This window comes from Haemaphysalis longicornis, unplaced genomic scaffold (assembly GCF_048455015.1).
Source record: "Haemaphysalis longicornis isolate Haplotype H1 unplaced genomic scaffold, Haemaphysalis longicornis Haplotype H1 scaffold_8, whole genome shotgun sequence".
In the NCBI taxonomy this organism is placed as follows: domain Eukaryota; kingdom Metazoa; phylum Arthropoda; class Arachnida; order Ixodida; family Ixodidae; genus Haemaphysalis; species Haemaphysalis longicornis.
In genome coordinates, this window is record NW_027526445.1 from 158,359,238 (window position 1) to 158,383,042 (window position 23,805).

At 49.3% G+C, this 23,805-nt stretch overlaps 1 protein-coding gene across 2 annotated transcripts in view; it reads right to left on the minus strand.

Moving 5' to 3' along the window:
- The window catches only part of Klar (klarsicht), a 277,161-nt gene that overhangs the window by 41,350 nt on the left and 212,006 nt on the right, over positions 1-23,805 (minus strand). For both annotated transcript variants that reach the window (XM_077681680.1, XM_077681679.1), the window contains exons 8-16: positions 16,976-17,362; positions 14,475-15,172; positions 12,490-12,805; positions 11,616-11,818; positions 10,125-10,386; positions 9,372-9,491; positions 8,131-8,310; positions 3,073-3,264; positions 1,871-1,964 (exon numbers count right to left, since the gene is read on the minus strand). In XM_077681680.1, the coding sequence (XP_077537806.1) occupies positions 1,871-1,964; positions 3,073-3,264; positions 8,131-8,310; positions 9,372-9,491; positions 10,125-10,386; positions 11,616-11,818; positions 12,490-12,805; positions 14,475-15,172; positions 16,976-17,362 (2,452 nt within the window). The remainder of the gene's footprint in view (positions 1-1,870; positions 1,965-3,072; positions 3,265-8,130; positions 8,311-9,371; positions 9,492-10,124; positions 10,387-11,615; positions 11,819-12,489; positions 12,806-14,474; positions 15,173-16,975; positions 17,363-23,805) is intronic.

Below are 23,805 nucleotides of genomic sequence, written 5' to 3' on the forward strand. Positions count from 1 at the left end.
ACTTGCGTGCACTTGTGGAACCTGCTCGATTCGTATACCTCGTTGACGGGGTGTACAAAATATCCCGAAAGACTCGTTGTCACGCCGGAGTACGAGCGATAGGCCTCAGCGTCTGACATGAGAGACGAAAGCACCTCGCGACCTTGGGGACCCATACAGTAGAGCAGCGTGCGTACCTTGGTTTCTTCGGGGGCGGAGGACAGCCCTGAGGCGAAGGAGTAATCCTCGAATTGTTGAAGCCACGCGGTCCATTGGGCTGGGTTGTCGAAAGTGAACTGCGGCGGGGTTCGCAACGTGAAGCTGGCGGTCACGGCGGAGGCGGCGGCTGGGTTATCCTCCATGTTGCACGGTTGTCGCAGTATCCCACTTCTGACACCATGTAGAGACGCGCCCGGGTGGCGCGGACGCCGCGAGCCGTGCCGAATGTGGGCGTGAAGCCCGCGAAGAATGACGCAACCACGCGCAGTTCACGAACAACAAAAAAGCCCCGTTTAATCCCCGCCAATGCCTTTATACAGAGTGGGGGCGCCACCTCCCAGTTACTCGAGTCAACAGGTGGCGTCCTCTACACACACAACAGAAATAGTGATTTCTGTTTCATGCGAGAATTCCGCTGCTGCTACTTTCGGCTGAATTGGCAATTTTGATGTTCCTTGACAACAACAAGGAAAATAAATTACGTACAATGGGTTATTTTTTTTTTTCACCTGTGGCGGTGTTCAGGAAGGGGATACCTCAAGAACTAGTCATCAAATTTGTGAGCTGTTTTTCATTCCGTTGCTAAATAACTTTACTAGTGCTTGGCAATCTTTTTTTACAAGTTGCGTAATGACACCTTAATTAAAGTGCAGAGGTGTGCTGCCTGACACGAAAGCGTAGAACAGGGGGAATTACACACGAACAGGTGAGGTGAGGCACAATTTTGAGAATTTCCCAGTCGCAGCATTTTCTTCACAGGGGCAAGTTGCAACTCCTGGTGAAGTGTGCCAGCCTTGTCTCAGTCTTTCTAAATAGTCGCGATGGTCAACATTCTAATGCCATGCTGTCGACAGACACCAGTTTCTGTTTTTCCTGTGTCATTTCTTGCCTCACCTCGTCTGTTTGTGTGTAATTCCCCCGGTTCTACGTTTTTTTGTGTCTGGCAGCGCACCTCTGCACTTCAAGATGTTAAAACACCAACTAGCCCACTGCCATGCCTTGCTGACCCTAATTTTGTGTAATGAATTTTAAATAAACAATTATCGGTTCACGAATGTGGTCCTGACTGACAACATGAAATCTAACAGTGTTAAAATTTTCCTGCACAGATATTACAAAACGGGGCCCTCCCTCTCTTGTCCTTGGGTAACCAACAGGAATCACCGTAACAAATTACATCCTCCCACCATGTCTCAAAACATTTCTCAGGGTAAATTCCGTAGTTAAAACAAAGATTCCTATGGTAAAAACACACCTAATTACAGCCTCGTAACTGAGGTACAAACAGATACAGCTTCAATTAAATTTGCAGTTATTCTGATGTTAGTCTTGCCAACATAGTTTGCTAAAAATTTAGTTCATATATTCATCACAATTTATGAGCGCTTGTGGTTGCCTTCCTCAGAGACACTTCACATACCTACCAAAATAAGAAGGTTAAGTTTTCAAGAGAACGGAGAGATAGAACACTTGGGGGCAAATATTTGTTTCTAGTGATGCAGAACAGCTAGTGGTTGCGGGTTTATTGCTGAGGCTTTCCTTCTACAGCGGTCATCAGCAGGCTGATGATGATGCTTATGGTTATGATGATTAGGATGATGGTGATGAGAGGCGGGTGGGATGAAATGGGCTGCAAACAGGCAGACCGGTGCAGGAGAGGCACGGCACTCACTCTGGAGCTGTGGAGAGTCCTCTCCCGTGTGCAGGTGGATGCGGATCATCTTCAGCCAGTGCAGGTTGGTCTGGCAGGTGGCCACCAGCTCCGCCTGTGACAACAAGGCCACCACACAAGCTTGTTTATCCCTTCTCGTCACACACATAAGAGCTGGCGGGCAAAAATCAAGACATGCTTGGTTCAACTACACGGTGGGTTGAAGGCCAAGACTTTAAAGTGGAAACGATGATGCTGACTAAACTTTTTCGCTCTGAGTCGAGGTGCTGGTATTACGAAAAAAGGCCTTAAAAAAGACGGCGAGGCAGAATAAAACATGCACAGGATGATGCGCTACTAGCAGCTGGGAACTTTATTAGAAACAGGAAGCGCGTTGTCCTACGTACTTTCTGTTCCCCCTCTCCACCTTTTTTTGTAATGTATCAAAATCAGCTCGCCCTATTTTCCGTTGTGTAGTAATAGCCCTTCCCTTGAAGCTAATTGAGCCAAACATTTCAAACGTAGAAGATGGTGCTGTCACATTTGCTCCTATGCCATGCAAGAAAACAACCCATGAACTTGACCTGGTCACAGAAATGGTAGGGTGAAGAATTCCTCCATCCTCCCTTAGTAATGACGCCTCTCCCCTTTCTTTAATTGGGGGCGTTAATGTAAAGGAACGGGGCTTGTGCAGACTGTGAGGCAGTGAAATTTTTGTAAACAGCCACAACAGAGTGCTGCTTGTAACTGGGAGTTCTTCCTTCATTGTCCCTCAAGCTACATGGCTTAGCACAGCTACCTCTAACATGAACCCATCTCACGGGCACAGTGACTTCCTGACCATGCATACCATCTAAATACTGAACGTAAAAACTCCCTACGCTTCAAAGCACACAAGCCTCCTACACAGCGCCAAGGAAGAACCCCACCAGCAGTGCTCGCCCCGATCTCAAGACCCTCCGTCCCAGTAAGGTCTGGCGGAAAGATTACGGGAATGAGGATCTTCAAAATTTAAACTTCTTAGCAGGCTCCTCACAATGATGATGATGATGCTGGGGAATGCTATCACAAGCAAAAGCCTTTGCTTGTAGCTATCGTCATTGTCATAATCATCATCATCATCATCTTTTATGGTTACTGCAGAACGAAGACCTTCCCACTGCGTTATCGGTCTTCCCCGTGTTATCGTACACCCTATCATACAGGAGGGGCCGAGCACTCACAAACTTGGGAGGGGACATCCTCTCCTGGTGGTGTGCCCCCGGTGGAGGGGCGTCCTTCCCCGAGGGGGAGGAGGGGAGGGCCATCTTGTGCAGGCTGTTGCGGATGAAGCTGTACGCGCGGTTGCTCTGGCCCAGCAGGTGGTGCAGGTCCTCAATGTCCGAGTCAGAGTCAAACTCCGTCGTGCCACCGGGCTGCATGTGTGCAGAGAGGAGGAGAAGAGAAAAAAAGGGCACACCCCCGACTTAGATATGTCACTTGTAACAGGCCATCACTGTGATAACGAAGCGGCAGAAGTTGTGTCCCTCTTCACAGCTCACAAGTGCAATAGAGAACTGCCATTCCTTTATGTCGTCTGCTTCTCGCAGTCATTGCGCAACAGCTTTCTTTCGAAGTTATGCACCAACAAGAACCCGGTTTCGACTCAAATGAGAACCGCCCAACACTGCTGCTCCCAAAAAAGAAATACAGATGTCTTTTTGCTTGCACTTTTGAACTTACTATCAAACGAGTAGCTTCATACTTGGATGGGCCACGGACTACGACCCAAACTCTTAATCAAAGCATCCACTGTTACTGCAGACAACAGGCAGAACTTGCATGCTTAGGTTGGAAATTACAGGGATGAGAGTTCTGGCGAGGGGATCCTTACATGCTGGTTTTCTATTCCGTATTTACTTGCGTAATGATCACCGCCGTTTTCTTCTTGAGAATTTACTTTCTCGTTACCTTGCACAAAAAATGCAGCCAGAAAAGGAAAGGTACTGTTCAGTATGTTTTAATCTTGCCATGGTTGCTGATGTGGTTGACGATTTCCCTAACTTGATATCATGCCACAGAAATGCTGAAAAAGCATTCTAACAAACACAAATCTGAGCAGCAGCTGGAGATGCCAGCGCAAATGCCGTGGCTCACATTTTAAAAATTGCGCTTGAGGCAACACCACCTCCTGAACACAAAACAAAACTTCTTGAGTATAGGGCCACGAAAATGCTGCAGTGTGCGAACAAAGCATTGAACGCACTCTGCACTCCTTCGCTGCCCTGTGCTGTTACACAACTTCCCCATTACGCTTCATGGTTTTGTAGTTCAGTTGTTTCAACTATTTTTTTGTGCTCCTGGTGCGCGGCGTACAATGATCCCGTACGTGAACTACACAGCCGGTTTGAAACTGAAGGTGGTGGGGCAGGCGTTGAAGCATATGAAAACTGCACAGCTTGGCGGCACTTAAAGGGACACTGAAGTGAATTTGTCAAGCTCCCGTTTTTGCTTGCACTGCGTAGACTGGCTCAAATTAGCACACTTTTCATCGTTTATCCGGTTGACAAATCGGTAATTATTTTACAAAGCGCGAAAGAAGAAAAACTACCATGCGCGGTTTGCGGCGGCCGCACCAACTAAAGCTGTGACGTTGGGAGGAGCGGGACCGTGATTGGACGATGCCCAAGGTGAGCAACCAAACAAGTTTCAGTTTCGGTTTCGGTTCTGTAAAACACAACCTGTGGTGTTGTTGGATGGGCATTCTCAATAACTCAGTAATCATCGTACCGCGCTTTTGCCATGTTGTCAGCTGTAAAAATGCATAAAGATAAGCCTCCCAGGACGGCTTGGAATCGTAGCATTCACTAGCCGAGGCCTACGCAGTGCATGGACGCCCTCCGCGTACCCGCAGACGCACAAATGTCATGCGCTTTTCCCCCCCTATTTGGAGCTTGCCTCACTCATGCCTGTACCGTAAAATGCGTGTTCGCACCAGGCCAAGGGTCTGTTCATTCTGGCCTGTGCCCACTGCCCGCAAGCAGTCAGTGCTTATGGACAGCACGCCAACGAGAACTCGCTAGCGCGCCAGTGCCAGCCTGCGTGCGTTCTGTGAACTAGTTCGTGGAGCCATGAACGTTGCGGCCCAAACAAAGGTGAACTCAATATAGAAAACATCGGCAGACAACATAAAAGTTAACTTACAAAAAAAAAAAAAAAAGCACGTGCCCGCGGGGATTCGAACTCGTGACTTGCAAAATACTCGGCGGTGACATACCTGCAGCCTTAGACAACTCGGCCACGAGACGGGCTGCGCCGAACATGGTAATGTAAGGTATATATTGTACAACAAGTTTACATTTTTATTTAGTTTTGGGATTTCAAGCAGCTTAGATGACTATTTGTTGTATTGTGCTCGTGCAGTAAGCGTCCCCCGAGTTTCCACAATAGCTCACGTCTAGCAATTGCATTTCGTAGACGGAAAAGCGTTCGCAGATGCGTAGTCGTGCTGCTGACCGCTGTGCTTGTTCGCCCAGCGCAAAAAAGTGCTTCCCGCACCCTATTTTTACGCTGTACGGTAAAAATATCAGTTGATTTTATTTCCTTAGTACCTATATTGACTTCGCTGACTCTTCTCCCGCCTTCAAGAGGCCTTATATTTTCCTACGGGCGTACCAGTCAGCGAAGCGTCGCATGTGCGCTTGTGCAGGGCTTGTGTGAAGCGACCTTGACTTGGAGCTAGATACAGTGTACAAACTAACCAAGTAAAGAAAGGCCCATTCTTCCATTCACAAACGTGTCCTGGCTTCGTTTCAACTGAGCGAACGAATTGCGACGACCCGTCGGCGTCCGGCGGACGAAACGCTGGGCCGACTGACTCTGTCTGAAGGCCGGGGAGCCGTGCAGATAGCGCAGCCAATTGCGAGCTCGGCTCCTCTCGACGTCACACGAAAACGCCGCAGAAAATGGGCGAGCGTAAAGAGAGGAGGACAGCATTTTCGAATTAAGTTTTCTACTAAATAAAAGCGCGTAAATGCGCCCAGAGTGGTCGTAACATGGCCTGGGGACCCCGGACTACAATTCGCGCAAGTAATCCCGCAATGTTTACATATCACTTCAGTGTCCCTTTAAGTGCTGATCAAGTGCGTGCACGCTACTTGCGAAAACGAGAGGTTTTTGGGCGATGAACAGGGATTGCCATGTGTTTCATGGGCCCAAAGAAGAGAAGCTTGCCAGTGTGGAAAAAGAAATTTTAGAGCGCCTTGACGGCACAGAAGACGGTGTGATGTGGGCCGACTGACGACCCGAAGCCGCAAGTGACTTCAGTGAGGAGGACAGCTCTAATGGCGAGTAGGGACCACAAGCAAGCTGTGCATAAAAAAAGATTGGTTAAGGGGGGAGGCTGGTCTTAGACAAAACTTTTTTATTTTTCAAGCTATTGAGATGAAAACTTCCAAACAGTTGTATTTCAGCATTCTGATTTCAAATATCAATTTAGATTTTGGATATCGCAAGTAGTTCTAATTTCATGCAGATTTCATTGTTAAAAGCCTATCCCCAATTTTAAAAAAAATCTGCTTTAATGATGCTTCTTAACTGCACTTCATTGCATTGCTTAGCAACCAGGGAGTGCAATAAAAGTATTCCCATGCTTCTAGCCTTCCTACAACCGATTGTATGAGGGTTCAAACTTCGTTGTTTGAACAAACTTCGTTGTATGAGGACGAAGTTTGTTCAAACTTTGTTCTTTGAACCCTCATACAATTGGTTGTAGGAAGGCTAGAAGCATGGGAATACTTTTATTGCACTCCCTGGTTGCTAAGCAATGCAATGAAGTGCAGTTTAGAAGCATCATTAAAGCAGATTTTTTTTTTAATTAGGGATAGGCTTTTGACAGTGAAATCTGTATGAAATTAGAACTACTTGTGATATCCAAAATCTAAATTGATATTTGAAATCAGAATGCTGAAATACATCTGTTTGGAAGTTTTCATCTCAATAGCTTGAAAAATAAAAAAGTTTGTCTAAGACCAGCCTCCCCCCTTAAATAATTACCCATGTGTTTTTACTGGAAAGTTAACGTTACGATAGGGCTTCACCTAGCATCGTTATTGTATAAAATTTCAACTTTTAAATATCTGTGGCAACTTTTCTTTGCATAATAAACCCTCCCCCCCAAATTCATGCCAAATTTTCTAAAGGAAGGAAAAAAAAATAAAGTGGGTTCATTATGCGAGTAAATACAGCTGGTAATATCCTGAGGTGAAATTCAGAGTTGTGTCTACTTTGAAAGCTTCTGTTTAGTACCTGCTTCAAATGCTGCTGTAGTTACCTTTGGGGGGCCTCTGACATTTACGCATAAGCCTTACTTGCTTTGCGTCGCATCCTTGCCATCTGCCTTCAGCCAATCAGGGATTGCTCAATTCGGATACTTTTAAAGACGGGCAGAGTTCCATCCCTGATTTTTTGTTTTCTGTCACTTTCAGTACATACTTCAATTTTCCCACAACGATATTATTCCTCACACCACTAAGTTGGTGAGCTGTGTCAGCTTAGCCCCCAACAGCCACCAATAGTGCCTCCTTAAAACAGTTTGAAAACAGGTTGCAAAAAAAATGGAGAGAGCGAAGCCTTTGTTCACATATTGCTGTAGCAATTACAGCTTTCTCCATCTACCCAGAAGGCTGGTCCTTACCTAACACTATGTAACTGTCTTTGTGCAACCAAGCTGGAAAAAAAGCACTGGAGATCTAATTGGACCTGCCGAAAACCCCAATGGACCATTTGGATTCCAACAGGTTCCAATTCCAACGGGTTCCAATTGGTTCCAACGGGTTCCAATCAAGGTCAAAATGGCCGAGGTCCATTTGGACCTCAGCACGTCTAAATTGACCTGCCAAATGGACCTCCCAAGGTCCATTGGAGCATCGAGGTTCGTTGGAGGTCCATTGGGGTCCTTTGGACCTGCCGAGGTCCGAATGGACCATTGAAGGTCCATTTGGATTTTTGGACCATTGGAGGTCCTATGGTTTTGCCCAGTTAGGAAAGGAGCCGTCACATATGAGAAAGAAAAACTTCAAGGCCAATTGGCTGTGCTGAAAAGCATTTCTTTGCTACTAAGGAAGTGGGGCTTAAAATACTAGAATGATTCGTACAGCAAAGGTGTGCTGTGAATCAAGTCAAGTAACCACCACCGTTTGCGAAGTATTCAAAGTTTTGAATATGCACACCTCATAGTTCAGACTCTTATGCCTACACAACTGGGCCGTCAAAGGTTGGCCGAAAATGATCCCCGGACTGACCTTGTTGGCGGAGCGGGACTTGTGTGGCGGCCGCTTGGGCAGGGGCTGTCCGCTCAGAGAGGAGGTGTCCGAGGGGCTCCCAATGAAGGCCCAGTAGTCGTCCCCAAAGTCCAGCAGCTTCTTCACCTGGTCCTCATCGGCCGTTTGCTCAGAGTAGGGCTCACTGAAGTACGGCGGGTCCTGGAACATGCAGAGGTGTGCTACAATCTGGGCCACTTGGTATCGCATGTTGACGGTACCAAAAATCAAGGCTCACTCGGCCACTTGGTATCACACGTTGAATGTACCAAAAGTCACTGATGTAGGGCACCGAGTCTTCTACGAAAATTCAGTGGCACTCGTTTAAGCCCTCACATTGTGATTGCAGCGAAGGCATTTAATTTCATTCTGTGAATGTTGAATGCACCAGCAATAACATGAGTATTAACAAAATATGATTGGCAAGTTGCAGTCGCTACTGCTCTCTGGGACTATTTAAAAAAAAAAGAAAAGCCTCAAAATTTACAGCGCCCTGTTATCATTCAAAATGCACATCGTAATTAAAGAAGCCTTTCACGTTGCAAATATCTTATCTTGGATGCAGGTGAACAATGTAACAGACGAATGCAATAGATCTGAAGGTCCCCGATATTGAATGAGAAGGTACTCAACAACTGGCTCCTGGTTCTGCACAAATCTCCAATACCTTCAGTTGTATTTTACTCTTGAGGCAAGGTATTGCTTTCACATATATTTGAACAATCTATTTCACGGTGCGTACAGCTTAGGCACAGCACAATTTTTTAATGATAGTATAAGAAATTGTAGACATCTCAATATCTTCAATCATGTACTCTTTTAAGCAGTTACTTCCTCTTTGTGTATGCATTTCTTAATATTTCTTCCATAAGTTTCGATTGTTCTTTTTTTTTTTTTTTGCTGATACTAGATTTTGAATTGAGACTGAGGATGCCTTGACAGCTCTTACTCTGTGGCCTCCTTTTATGCTAGTATTTCCTTTTGTGTGCTCTTAGCAAGTTACCAACGAAGGAATTCGAAACACTTGCAATGCAGCATATGAAGAAGTTTCCAAAATGCCTTCAGAATATCCCTATCACAAACAAACAACCCCCAGAAAAGCATCAGTGTACCGTCTAGACATGTGGTACCTGCCTTGGCAGAGCGCGGCAAAACATTGTTGTTGCAGGGGGAATGAGTTACCCCCCCCCCGGGTGTCACTCAAAGCAAGTCCCATCGCTCACCTGATAATCGTCCCACACTTGGTCGGAGACTGAGCTCTGCTCTTCCACATGGGCCAATGTAGGTGCTCTTGAAAACAGGTGGCTGCTCTTGGAAACACCGAACGGAACGCCCAGGCAGTCCTGCACACACATCGCATATTTCACTTAACTTCAGTTTCGTTCTTCTCCCATTTCAAGCCTCCTCCACTAATTTGTGGGAAGTGCATTAGGTTGTATCAAAACAAACAGAGAAGTGCACACAGTGGTTCCTTGTGGGCTCCCACCGGAACCACGTAGGTCGCAAATTACTCCTGTTAATGGAGCCAGAGCGGATAGCAATACTGGAATTTTTAAAATGGGGACTACAGCTCCGTCCTCAACCCATTGTACCACACAGTGCATGCAGAAAGGGATTGTGATCTTGCATGCTAAAAATACAGCAGCCCGTCACTCTACTCTACTGTCCACCAATAATGAACAGAACTTTACTCCTGGATCTAGAAAATTCAAATTCTGGGGTTTTAATGTGAAGAAGCTACACTTGGGCTTTGCGGCACAGTGCAGGACAGCGGATTAATTTAAAAAGACCACCTGGGGATTGTTGAAAATATAAAAAGCGGCCACCGCAGCCAGAATCGAACCCGCGTCCTTGGGCTTAGCAGGAACACATTAGCCACAGCACCACCACAGCGGGTTCACTTCTGCTTCTTGTTCCACCATCCAACATCCCCCACTTGCACTAGTACAAGGAAGGAGGCACTAGTGCAACTCTACCTGGTAGTTCTCCGTGCCAGAGGACGAGGAGACGTTCTGCAGCGACCCGGCCGTGCCCGTTGACAGGGACGTGGCGGAAGTGCGGCGCATGCGGCGCCCGCTGTCGTCGCCGCTCTTCTGCCGCTTGTGTGCCGAGGACGAGCCCGAGAGGGCCTCTGAGCTCGAGCCCGAGCGCAGCCCGCGCACACCGCGAGACCTCCGAGGCCGGCGGTCGGGCGAGGATGGGTCCTTCTGGATGCCCACCGAGCTTGTGCGCGGCCGACTGCGCATGTAAGCATACAAGAAACGTTTTCATCATTATCGTCGTCAACATCACCATCATCTCAATTATCATAATCGTCGCTGTCATCATCATCCTGTTCCTGTCCACTGCAGGACAAAAGCCTCTCCAAGATCTTCACATTACTTCCAATGAGCCTGTTAAAACAGATTTAAAAAAAATCACGCCATATCCACGGAATGAATGATGATAAGTGGGGCGAAGCTCGAGAGGGGGAGATCATCGGTAACCGTAACTCTCCCGTGAAAGTTCGCCCATTACATCATTAAGAAAGACGTAAGACTGTGTGCGTACATTGTACAAATCAACTTTTATTTTCCGAGTGAATGCTCCCAGGCCAAGACCTGGTGAAACACCCCGCGCCATCGAGGACTACCCCGCACCTCCACCACAATTTGTCACGTTGGATGGGACACAACGGTAAAGAAAGAACTTTTATTTAGGGCCAACTTGTGCCCGAACAAGACGAGAGGAAACGAGCAAAGGTCCTTGCGTCTCGTTCGATCTCCGAGAACGACTGCCTGCGTTCGTGGCGTGATCTCTTGCGTGATCTCCCCCTCGCAGTGCACGTGCGCTCGCGCCTCCGTTGGCGAACACAGACAAGCTCGCGCTCCCGGTGCCGAGTTTGCGCTGCCGGTGGCAGCCGGTTCTTGCGCGTGCAACGCGGCCCACTTTGCGACATCTCCGAAAGCATGCGGCGGTCACGTACCACGAGACACAAGGGATGGACAGACCCATGACTTGAGGAGCTTCGCCCCTAAAACTGCATACACAGCTTCTTTAACAGGACAGCCCAATGTCAAGTAACAGCAACATCTGTTGACCTACAACTGCGTATATGTGGCCCATTATTTCTGCTTGTAGTTTGGGTGCGACCAAGAGGACGGTGATTGGGCACCAGACAAGGCTTTAACCACATATGTAGGCCTGATTTTTCTTGTAGTGTTAGCACCCAAACAGTGTGAACACATTTACAGTGAAACACAAACCTAGCTGAAGCAAGGACCTTTATAAGGCAGCCAATTATTGGAAGGATCTTCCTTCTCTGCACATTAGGAAGATTTTTTTTCCTGCATATTTGCCCCTGCTTTTGATTTTCAGTTTCTCCGTATTAGGTCACCTTAATCAGCCCTTCCCTTTTTCATTACATAGCAATTTCAAACAAAACATCCAAACATTAGCTTTGCAGCCTTTCACAGTTCGTCACTGACCCCTGTGGCTTGGCAGAAGAGGCGGCCGCCAGCAAGTTCAGCGCCGTCTCGGATGTGGAGTGCGGAGAGAGCTGGAGCGCCTGGGGACCCAGCTCAATGACACTCCAGGGACGCTCGCGCGAGCGTTTCTTGCGCAGGCCTTGGCGCAAGATGACTCTCGGCGCAACCGCGTCGCCTTCCGAGAGCACCGCAGAGGAGCCAACCTGGAGGTAACAGCAAACGCATCCTTCGTTACTCCCGGCGTACGGTACGAAGTGTTCAGCTTTTTAAATTATTACTTGATAAAATTCTGACAGCCTCTGTTTTTTCAGAAAGCCTTAGCTTATTAGGCCTCTCATTCTTGATAGAATATCATCAGCACGTAAGTTCTGTGTACTGAGCCCTCTGAAATGCAGATGCACTCAGTTGCAAGACCATGAAGCAGCATCTGATGTGGAAAAAAATGGCAAAATAAACACTTTGCCACTGTTTAGCAGTGTTCGTTTGAGTGATGATAAACAAACAATGATTAAAAGGCGGCAATGTGGTTGGATTTTCGCATGTTTTGTTTATAGTCTGTCACCGCCTATACTAGTGCGGATTTTTGTAGCTCCCGCGACATATGTAATAAACGGCCTACCCTATCTGCATTGTTAGAATATGATCATCTTTGGTGACGATACAAATGATACAGATGATGTGCATGACATACATGATGGGCACAGTAACAATCATCGCTGGCATCATGTCAGATGCATCACCCATACCACACATCGATCATTTGCATCTTTTATCAATGATCTTATACCGAGATAATACACAAATGATGCACACGATGTGCATGACATACATAGTGGGCATAATAGTGATGATGGCACCTGCCGGCTACACTCACCTGGACCACCGTCTCGACAGAGCCAGTGCCGGACTTGCTAAGCAGCGACATGCTCCGCGACGTGTCCAGGCCCTGGCTGCTGCTGCCGCGGGACGAGTGGTGCGATGATCCGTCGGACTCTGCCCCGGGCTCCTCCGACTCGTCGTTGGTGGTGTACTCGCCACTGGCATCGCATGAACTGTCCACACGGCCCTCACAGCCTCCGGTCACCGAGGCCGCCTCCTCCTCCTCGTCTTCGGCAGCACCGGCCGCGGTCAGCGGCGCAGCCTTGCAGTTCTGGAGCCAACGTCGGACACGGTCTGACTTGCCGACAGCACTGCAGGGAAAAAGTCCGGATTAAACGACTGCCTTATCAATGGCCTCAGACACTAATAGAAGCCCGTGTACCATGGGTGTCTAAATGGTCTTTTTTGTGCCTTCCTCTTATGAACAAACTTCTTCTTTAGCATTTTTGGACCAAGAGCATTTTGCTAGTGCTCCTCCTCACTTCTGCTGCTTCTCTATTTTGTTGTTTTAAATAAAGGTACATGTGGGCAACAATACTTGAATGATGTATATGCAGTCCACCGTCATCTTTCATAAAACGAGACATATAGGCTTCTCTGAATACTTGGAGAACTACACACCAGAAAACGGTGACAATGTCTGGAACATTGGTCTTGTCTAATGCAGGCTTCTCGTGTACAGCAAAACCTGCACACTTGCTAGGAATCAAAGTTAAAACCCTCTTTATTGACATTACACATGTTAGTGAATGCCGGCTAATGCTGACGTCCGTTTGTATATGTTATAGCTCATTGTGATTCGAATGAAGCCTTATAACATTACAATGGTCAAACAACCGAGAAAACCTTTTTGCCTTCCAACAATTGAAGTATATGGTAAGAAACATGTTATGTGCACTGGTCAAAATGAAGTATGACCTTGTTACTCCAGTTGCCACAGCTAAACTCAGTGTAGTACAACACTTCTCATACAACGCCTCACCCAGTCATTGCCTATAAAAATGCACCGCTGCACATTTGTTTTTCTACTTTGGCATCAAGAGAATATACAGTAGACTCTCGATAAACGGAAATCGCTTAAACGGAATTGCCGCTTAAACGGAACAGTTGCCTCGAATTTGGTTGGTTTTGCATTTAGATAACGTAAAAAAAACTCTCAATAATCGGAACTAAAATTTCCACATCACCGTGTAAACGGAACCAGAAATGGAACTTCTTGTGAAATCTACTGGCATGAGAATCAGCTTTTTACGCTTCCGGCTGTTTCGTTCTTGTTTTTTTTTTTTTTCCCCTTCATGTTTTTTTAGCCTTGTTGGCCTCGTAAGCCTCGTCTCGTAAGTGGTTAGCCGTGTTACTGCAACGAATGCAACATCGCAGTTCTTGTTCCAGTCGTTCGGTCTCGATTCTAGATGCCGAGGCTACAGGGCTCACCTCCTGTCGCCTCGTTCGTGCCATCATTGTGCTATTCGTCCTTCATTACCACGTTGCCGTCTTCTAAATTCGGTGGCTCGTAAGCACTCGCGAAGTTGAGGCCTCTAGCCTCCGTGAAGATGCAGTTGCAAGGACTCAAACAAAAATAATTGACGCATTTTGCAGTGCACAGCGACTCATTGTTGCCAAATGAACTTTGTGAATGCTGTGCCTATGCTTCTTGTAGTTTTCTTGCTTTCTGAAAACTATCAGCTACAGTCACTTTCTAGTGGTTAGAGTTCCATGAAATGCCCTTAGAAGTGTGTACACACATAAATTTGCACCTTAGAACATCTCTCTCAGTAAACGGAACTCCTCTTAAACGGAACTAATTTTTCCGGTCCTTTGAAGTTCCGTTTATCGAGAGTCTACTGTACTACTGGTACCTAACTAATCAGTCCAAAATATTTTATTCTTCAGGAACTAGTTGGAAACGTGCTTTTCATCCTCACCATGCATTGAGTTAACACAAACTCGCGCGCAGTGACCAAAAGAAGTGCATATACGAACCCCGTGCCAGAGGCCTTGGCATCACCACCGAGCTCCTCGAACTCCGCAAAGTCCATCTCTTCCTCATCCAGGCAACCCGCACCACCGGCTAGAGAATCATCCCCATTCTGGTCCGAAAACGGCGCCTCCTCCAAGAGGGTCATCTTGTAGAAGTCGACGTTGGACACGTTCGCCTGGATGAGCGGTGATGCCTCATACTCCCCCTCCTCATACTCAGCATCTTCCGCCATTTCAAAGAGCGCCCCGCCTCCATTTTCTTCCTCCAATCCGTCCCTGGCCAGACCATCCCTGTATTCGCGGAAGAGCGACGCCGAAGACTCGGGGCTGTAACTGTAGATGCGGATGCAGTCCTCGCTGGAGAGCTGCGTCGAGCTCTCGCTGGAGTAGCCGACGTCGTGGAGCAGCTCGAAGCGCCGGCCACTGCCCACCTTGCAGGCCATCTTGAGGTCGGTGATGCCCGTCTGTCCCACCATGACCCCCTTCTCGAGGCGTGTCGGCAAGGCTGGGGGAACAGCTATGGATTGCTGCTTCTCCTCCTCAGCGCGGGGGTCCTTGGCATTGCTGACGACGTTGTCCATGGTTCCGTTGCAGGTCGTCGTCATGTTGCTGCCTCCTCCGTCCCATTCACGGCTCAGACGTGGCTGCTTGGTCTTGGGCTCATCGCCGAAGCAGCAGTCACTGCCAGTCTCCCAGAGTCCCTGGCAGCAGGCAGGGAAAAAAGAGAAGTTGTTCCATCATCACCTGTCACACCAACCAGACCCGACAAAGCAACTGAGCGCATCAATCTGCAAGTGAAATGGTTCTTTTAATGCACAAGTTAATTTAAGTGATCTCAACAGGCACCGAGCAAACACCACCGAACAATTTGGTGATTGCTCAGCTCATCAAATGTGAAGTTGACAACTGTCATTTTGCAATAGCCTAGTATTGGGGCAATTAACTCTGACAATTGACCCATGGTTGGTGCAAGTGAGCCTTGGAAACAGAAATCGGTTCAGTAGTCCCTTAAATCACTGCTGAAGCATCAGCCTCATAAATCTTTGAGAAGGGTTTAAGCAAACTGTTTAATTAAGCTACCTAGTTCATCACTTCATAACAACAAAGTGAAAGACTTCCTAGTCCAGTTAAAAACAGCTATGACTGCATGTGCATGTTAGCAACACCCATGGCAGTTATGGCTGATCATACGAATACCACACTTCACACTATACAAAATCGTCATGGTGATTAACATGAAATATGGTATATTGAAAATTACTACACCTGGGACTTTCATACTGGCTAGTACAGTAATTCAAACCCAATCAAAAAAGCAGTTAGTGCAAATGCTGAAAGGCCACTGGCAAAAATTCAGTCAGAAGCACAAAAAATAAAGAAATCCCCTGAAACCTGTCAAATGTCTCGTCAAATGTCAAGTTGGCAATTATCATTTCACAGTAGCCTATTAGTGGAGCAGTTATCTCTGTTAACTGGCTACTGGTTAGTGCAAATCGGCCCTGGAAACAAAGATTGGTTCTGTGGTCCCATAAATTGTGTTACAACTCGTCGCAAAAGATAGCTTGACGATCAAACAAGGCCTGATCTAACGGTAGAAGGCAGCTTGCACTGGTGGCCAATGTGATCAGCAATCCTCGCAATGTAAGACTTGAGCACACGGTAGTGTTGCTTTTTCTATGCTTACTCGTCGCTAAGTGGATTGAACAAACCACGACAATACTAGTCAGAATTTTTTTGGCATAGTCATCCTTATTGAAAACCACCGTCATTGCAACCAGCCATTATTTTGTCGAAGGTCATCACGAACTGCCTTACGCTGCCCCTGCCCCACATCAACCCCAAAGCCCCCACTTGTTAAAGCCCTCCATCGAGCAGGTTTTCAGACTATCTCTCCCTGTAGCGTTACCCATGGCACTCGCATAGTTCATCTTTGCGTATACAGCAAAAGCCTTGGAAAGGCAGATCTCTCGTGAACTTTTCCTTTCCTGGCAAATCGTCACCCCTCTCTTGGGCCCACCACTGTGCCTCACCTAAGACCACTGGTCTGTTTCAAAATGAGCCAGAATGCCACTCGTGCGGCTATTGCCTAATGAATGTACACCCGGTGACAAATGTACAGGGGGACTGGTAGCACGGCGCACCTGCCGGGACGAAATGCACCAGAGGGCGCCACCTAGCGGCACCCACTGAACCCTCCCCTTCCGCACCCCCTAATCCCCGACACTGCCTCAAGCCGCTGCCTCAAAAGATGGCGTGTAAGCACGGGCGGAATGTTTTCTGCGCTCGCGGGCGCCGTTGGGGGGGAGCGATGACGTCATCGCTAGGGTGTGATTGCGCTGGTTCCTCCTACAGGTGTGATGCATGCGCTGTCGTATATCTATGCTGCGCGCACTAGCACTACAGAGACTTCCTTGTTGCCGATTACGGTGACGTTACCACTCTCCACGCTTTTAAAATTCCCGCCGAAGTCCGGGGTGAAAAAGAGCCGCGAACACGGCACTCACCCGCGATCCCTGCAAGAGCTGCTCGAGCAGGCACTGCCACTCTAGAGAGCGCAGCCAGAGCGCGTGCCAGCGCTTCTCGAGGTTTGCGGCGACGCGCCGGATCCGCTGGGCATCGTTGGCGAACAGCGGCGGCAGCGAGGCGTGGGCGCACTCCTTGTCGGCGCCGTCCAGGCACGGACGCAGCGGGGTCGATGTGGTCGGCGGAGCGAACTGCTGCTTCGCATGGGGCGTCGTCAGCGGCGACTGCGCAGGAGCGGCCGAAGCGTTCTTGCCGTCCGCTGCTGCTGCTGCTGCTGCTGCTGCGCCCGTTCCCGCGCAAAGGGCCTCGCACTGCCGCAACAGCGACTTGACGCGGACGCTGCGGGACTCGATCTCCTGCTGCAGAACCTGGGTAGTGGCAACAACAAAAAGAGGAGAGGAAAGGGGGCTGTTAGAACGATCCACGCAACCCTGCCGTGCCACGAGAGCTTTCATCGCACAATGTGGTGTATGCACTGCTAGAAGCAAGAAAGAAAAAAAAAAAATCAGTGCTATTCCACTCTCTGTGGAGGTGGATGACATCAGCGGTGCTGTTTGCGGTTCATTGGTTGGCCACAAACTCAAAACCCGCCGTTGCGCCGGGAAGCGTTCAGCGCCGTTGAGAGTAGGCTTCACTGTGCAACACGCGGTGTGGGGAAGCCGGCTTACAAAGACCAAGCTTGCGCCCATCTCCTTAAAGTCGGCTTCGCTTCTACCAAACACGAACGCACTGCTGGAAAAACACTTCGACAGGGGCAACATACGACAAGTGTGAAGCGCCGGTGGCGAACAGGCGGCGGAATTGAGAGGGGGTGCCGAAGTGAGGGGGAGGGGAGTGGCTTTTTTTACGGACGCAAAAAAAAAGAGAGAAAGGGAATGGCGGTAGCCTATGAGAGTTCCGCTGTAAAATGTAAAGCTGCTTGAAGGAAGCCGGGATGTTATCATCAGCCTACCCAAGTCCGCTGGCTGAGGGGCGAAGGGCTCTCCCATAGACTTCCAACCGCTACTGGTCGGCATACCGTTGGAAAAACGGCGCAGACAAGAAGGCAACAGTAACTAGTAGTCGACGCTCGTCCTTGCCTTCTTTGCTGTTTTTCGACCATGGGCCGTAAGTAGGCCAAGTCGCACCGTCATCGTACACACTGTCTCCAAACGTGATCAGGACCGCGGTCTCCCCATTAGAGACAGTTCCGCACAGGTCGCAAGCCGGCTGCAACGCGTTCTGTGTTCCTACCCTTTTTTTTTTCTTTTTCAAGAAAAAGTTGTTTCCGACTTTAGCGACCGGTAAACGTCGATTAAGATCGTCAAGACGAAGGAAAACATACGAGCAACGCGGACGTCATTTGCTCATTTCTTTGTAAGCAACCAATCCTTGCTGGAATGGTTGAAAACTGCACAATAATGCAGTCGCAACTCGGCGTAACAAAGTTGCGCTCACAGAAAAAAAAACTTTGTTAAACCGGGAATTTTGTTAAATCGACACTCGAGGTTCCCCTGCACTACTGCAGAGCTGTGTCTTTAAAAGCGAGTGTATGAATTCTCAGCTGTTCACCAAATAGCGGGGAGTACCTAAGGCCTCCAAATATGAGAAAAACATACTGAAAACGAGAGCGAAACTTGCTTTAGGCCTGCAGCATCTGCCTTTTTAGAATTTAATGAGAAAGTTGTTGCCAAGGTGACACGCTATTCGTACGTATTATATCTGTGCTAGTATCTTTTCTTTTTCGTGGGTCCTCATTTACATTGATACCGGTTTCTGATAGCGTCCCTGTACCGCAATTAGTACAACTACGTTACTTCAACTGTACAGCTCACTCCATTCGATAGGGCGACATAGCACTCCACGAAGGCGTTTTTATTACTGCTGTCATGAAATCCTAAAGCAACACAAAAAACAGAACCTTGCAGTAACCTCAAACAAGGCGCTAAATCCTGCAAAGGCCTCGACAATAACATCAACTACGCGTGCGGTACTGGACGAGGGCAAACAGTAATAAGATACGGCCTGGTCAGCCTAGTGCAGGCAACGGCGACCCCATTCGCTCAAAGCTTCAGTGTATATGTTGTGCTACGCTACAATAAAAAAGGACAACGACCGAAACTGGCTCAAGCGTAAGGCCATGGCACATATTTCATCGCCGTCATCAAACCAGCGAGTGCATATACACACACATAGGACTAGGCAGCTGCCACGCGTCGACCTTGGTCGGCCAAACATGCCCAGACCAGTCGCAAGGTTCATTCTTCAGGGGCCCGGCCGGCGCGGACAAGGCCGCCGCTTCGCCAGCAGGTGCGTCTAAGGATGCATGGTAGACTGAACTGCAAGCCCATTTCCTTCGGGACCCCAACAACGAAAAAAAAAACCCATAAACCGACGGTGTTAGCGGCTCCAAGAGGGGGGCGGGGGTGTCCAGAACGGCGGAATGACTCAAAGGGGGGAACCGGTTCCTTTCCTGAGCACAGCCGCGACGATCTGAGGCGCCGCGTAGCGGAGTCTGCAAAGGCAACCCTTTCGCTTGTCTGTCGCCTCGTAACCCACGAAGAAACAAGAACCATAACCCCCCCGCGCGCGCCCAGACGCAAATGACCTTGACGGCGTAGAGAAAGGTCGCTCACACCCAGGCCAGAGCGTGCTTTGTGCGTTCGTGCGGAAAAAGGTCGAAGCCCGATTCCAGCCACCCAGAGAGGAACAACACAAATGAAGCGGCGAGAGAAAGCGGAGGTAAAATCAGCGCCCACCAGTCTTAGCCGCGTTCATTAATTCCCCCCCGCCCCTCCGAGCGCCCTTTCCCAGACAACCTGTTTCCGCCAGCGGGTCAACAAAACGGCGCTGTGCGTCGTTTCTCGCGAAAAGGGGGGGGGGGGGGGGGGGGGGGGGGGGGGCTGCGCAATACGCCTCTCCGCCCTTCCAGGACTGACCCCAGGCGAAATGAGTCACCCGGACCAGAACTGCGGCATGGCCGAACAGGTCGAAGCACGAACTATTACAGAATAACGAAGACAACGGGGAGGAGGGAGCAGCCTTGAAACGTTTCAGGCGGTGGAAGTTCCCATAAGGTGGTTAGAACAGCCGCAGTGCCTGTTTGTAGCAAAAGTGAGACAATGAGCGTTTCAGACGGGACAATGTACACGGCAAGGGCGCTCGTGCGGTGACCTTATATATCTGATGAAACGGGCGGACACACAGCGCTCAAATACGCCGGCATACACAGCGTCCGCGCTTATCTCCCAGTCTACATCCACGTGCGTCTACATCATCAGTACATCATGATCTACGGCCGCTTCGTGGAAGCCCCATGTGCGATTTGCATACAACCCACTCTCCCCTGCTTTCTTTCGAAAATGGGACAAGAAAACACCAGCAGAAACACTTCTGAGCTAAAATGCTTCGTGCCACGAATAGGACGCTACCTCGAGGCAAAATAGTTTCGCGTGAAACTTGAGAAGTAAAAACAAGTGAAAACAAGTAATGTATTCTCTTGAGAAGCCACGAGCGACTGCGCTCGCTATACAGTCGGTTAGAACTCTTAGCCGCGCTAACATCTATTTAGAGAGCCGCATGACGAGGCAAGGAGCAGATCAACTGATCTTCACAGCGTAAGAAAAGCTAGACAAAGACCGACGCATCAAGCAGGAGTGACACAAAGCAGGACAGTTAACGGCACAGAAAACAGCACTAAACGCGGGCAACATTTTCTCTCTTGCCTCGATGGGGAGAGGCAGTTGATAAGCCTGACGCGTGCATAGCAGGGCCCGAGTCGTTAGAAGAGACAGGAAAGCTTGTTTATGAGCAGCAGCCCGGCACGATAAGTGGACCTCGGTAGATGGCGCGGATCAAGCAACGACACCTTGAAGAGCGCCAGGTACGAAACAGAGTAGTGGGGGTCAAGAGGGCGCGGGCGCGGCTCTGCGTGCGACACACGGCTGAGGAGATAAGGCGTTGTAAAACCCTCGTGCGCGAAGAACTCCGTTGCGCCGAGACCGCTAGCGGGGACGGCGGGTCGAAACGACCCAACGAAGGTCGCGGCAGCACCACCTCCAAAAAGAGACACGAGCTATTTTTACGAGGATCGAAGCAACCGCTCGAACGCGCACTTAGTCGGAGACAAGGCTGCCTGGACATTTCTTTAGCTTCGCTTTCATTTTTCTCGGTGGTGAGAGTGCGGCCTTGAGTGTCTGGCGGGTAACCTTCGAGACGATTTGGGACACTACCCAGAGACACGTCCTTTTAGAAGAGACCGAGCAGCACGTGGCACGCGCACAGTGCAGGCACGAAGCCAAGGCGAAGCCTCAAAATTAGTACAGAGAGAACCTCCAAACGAACGAGCCTGCTAACCTTACTTTGCTAGTACTCAATGTCGGCCGCTCTGCCGAAAGAAAGGGGGGAGAAAAACTATTTTGGAGCCTGTGTCCAAAGGATTGCTTGGCTTCTTTGGACGGTGTGCTTTTGAAGCGGGTTACTAAAGTGCTCCAACAAGAGCTCTTTAAGCTCCTTAAGATAGAACGCCGCCCTTTGGCAGGAATTGGTTGGAAGGAAGATCTCAGTGTGCCTTGTCTGTTTGGGCGTGTCCAGAGGGCGTGCTAACTGTTGGGGTATTGGCCACACTGCGGGTATTTTGGAGTGACTGAAGGCCAGTGCCGAGTTTTGGGCCAGACACACAACTACCCAATGGCTCCGTGAACGCACTTACAGCAGATAAGACAAATGGCGAAAACGACAGGTCTACACGCCCCAAAAGCCAGTTCTGCAGAAACCAACCCCACAGCTTCAACAATGAGTAGTGTTTCCGCAAGAATCCGTGCCGGGGTTCCAGGACGAGCCGCGAGCAATGTGATGGGAAGACAGCTTAGGAGATATTGATTATCTTATCAGCAGCCGGGCAGACCTGGACATGCAGGCTCCCGACACATTGGAAAGACGACCAAGCCTTGGAGGATTCGTGCCACATTTCTTAACGCGACCGAAGTGTCAGGGCGCGTACAGGAACGAGGTCACGTTAGCCAACACAACGACGCAAATCCTCCGATCGTTTCTGCCGTCGGAGAAGCGTCGCAACTGCGTGAGGAGGGAAAGGCAGGGGTGTCGCGCAGCGCGGACGGCTTACTATCCGGCACGTTCTCGGAGAACGCGTGCAAAATGACAACGACAGCCCGAGGAGAGGAGAGGCAGGGCAGATAGCGGGCGTCGACTCCAATCGACCAGTGCCCGTTAGGTGGGGAAAGATGGCGCACCCACCACACGTCACTCGTGGCCGAATAAAGAAAAACACACCCGCAGCCGCGTTCTTCCCGAAGGGTTGCCCGAGAGGTCACAGCCAGACGGGCATCAGGGCGCGCCTTCGTGAAAGATGCAGCGACCCGTTGATCCAATCTGATGGGTGTTACGCCGAGGGCGCGGGGATGGCCGGCCCAAATCTTGGTGCGCAGTAGGATACGAAGCATCCAGACAAGGCGTCGGAGCACTGCACATGACGCGCCCTGTTACCCATCCCTCCCTTTTTTGTTTTTGTCTCGACCGCACCGCAAAGACGAGCGAGGCGTTGGTTACCAGAAATCACCCGCAACATTCGGAAATTACTTGGCCGCGGGAGATGACGGATTCTTAGGACGAGACCGCGCCTTACTGCATTTTGCCTCGTTGGTCCTGACGAACTATGCAAGTTCGCAATGCCGACGACTTCGGCGCAATAAAATCAAATATAACGCAAAGCGAAGTCGAACAGCGAGTCATCTTCCAAAGACGAAAGCCCAATTTAACGACGGCGAGCGAGTCCCCAGCGAAAAAGTACGCGACGGCTGACGAAGCACTAAAAAGGGGAAGCTGATGAAGAAAGAGGCATGCATTGACGTCGGTAATCCGGCCCAGTATTTTCACATTTCTTGCGCGGACTTTACAGTTTAGTATCGAGGGCTAACTAAACTGGATGTGCGGTGCTAACTTTGCTCAGCACAAATACTTTAGTCGCGTACTAACTTTCGGTCAGTACATGCATTCTAACGGCCGAGGCCTCTCGGCTGCTCCACACTCACAATGCCATTCTAAGCACAAGAATGTCAAACTGGTACCAGCGCTAAGTACCAGAGCTCGGCGAGAGAAGAGAGCAAACCAACCGAACCAATTTAAGTACAAGTTGTCGCACCGACAAAACGAAAGAATACCAGACTGACGCGTGACCTTAAGAGCATCACCCGCCGCGGTGGCTCAGTGGCTAAGGCGTTGCGCTGCTGAGCACGAGGTCGCGGGTTCGATTCCCGGCCGCGGCGGTCGCTTTTCTGATGGAGGCAAAAAGCAAAAACGCCCGTGTGTACGAGATTTCGGCGCACGTTAAAGATCCCCAGGTGGTCAAAATTAATCCGGAGCCCTCCACTACGGTGCGCCTCATCGCCTGAGTTGCGTCGGCGCGTTAAACCCCACAATCAATCAATCAAATCAATCGACCTTAAGAGCATTTCATTACCGTGAGTGTGTGTGTCGCCACAACGCTCCCGAGCAATCGATCAAAGCGCAAAACGGAACGAGTTTCGCGAATGATGAGGCCCCAGCACACGACAGCACCCGAAAGAAGTTACAGAAAACGTCTACTCTGTGATGAACGATGCAAAACGCCGTGCTCACATTGCATGAACGGCTGGCATTCTGGAAACCTATGACAGAGCGTACACTTCGCTCCGACCGTCACGTTGATCGGTCATTTTTGTGCGTTGCGGTGAAGCTAGCTTCTGGCTTCGCTCAATCCCGTCACTCCCGCACCTAAAAAAAAAAAGTGCGCATGGATAGCGCCTCATTCAAAAACAACAGCACCCGTTTGACT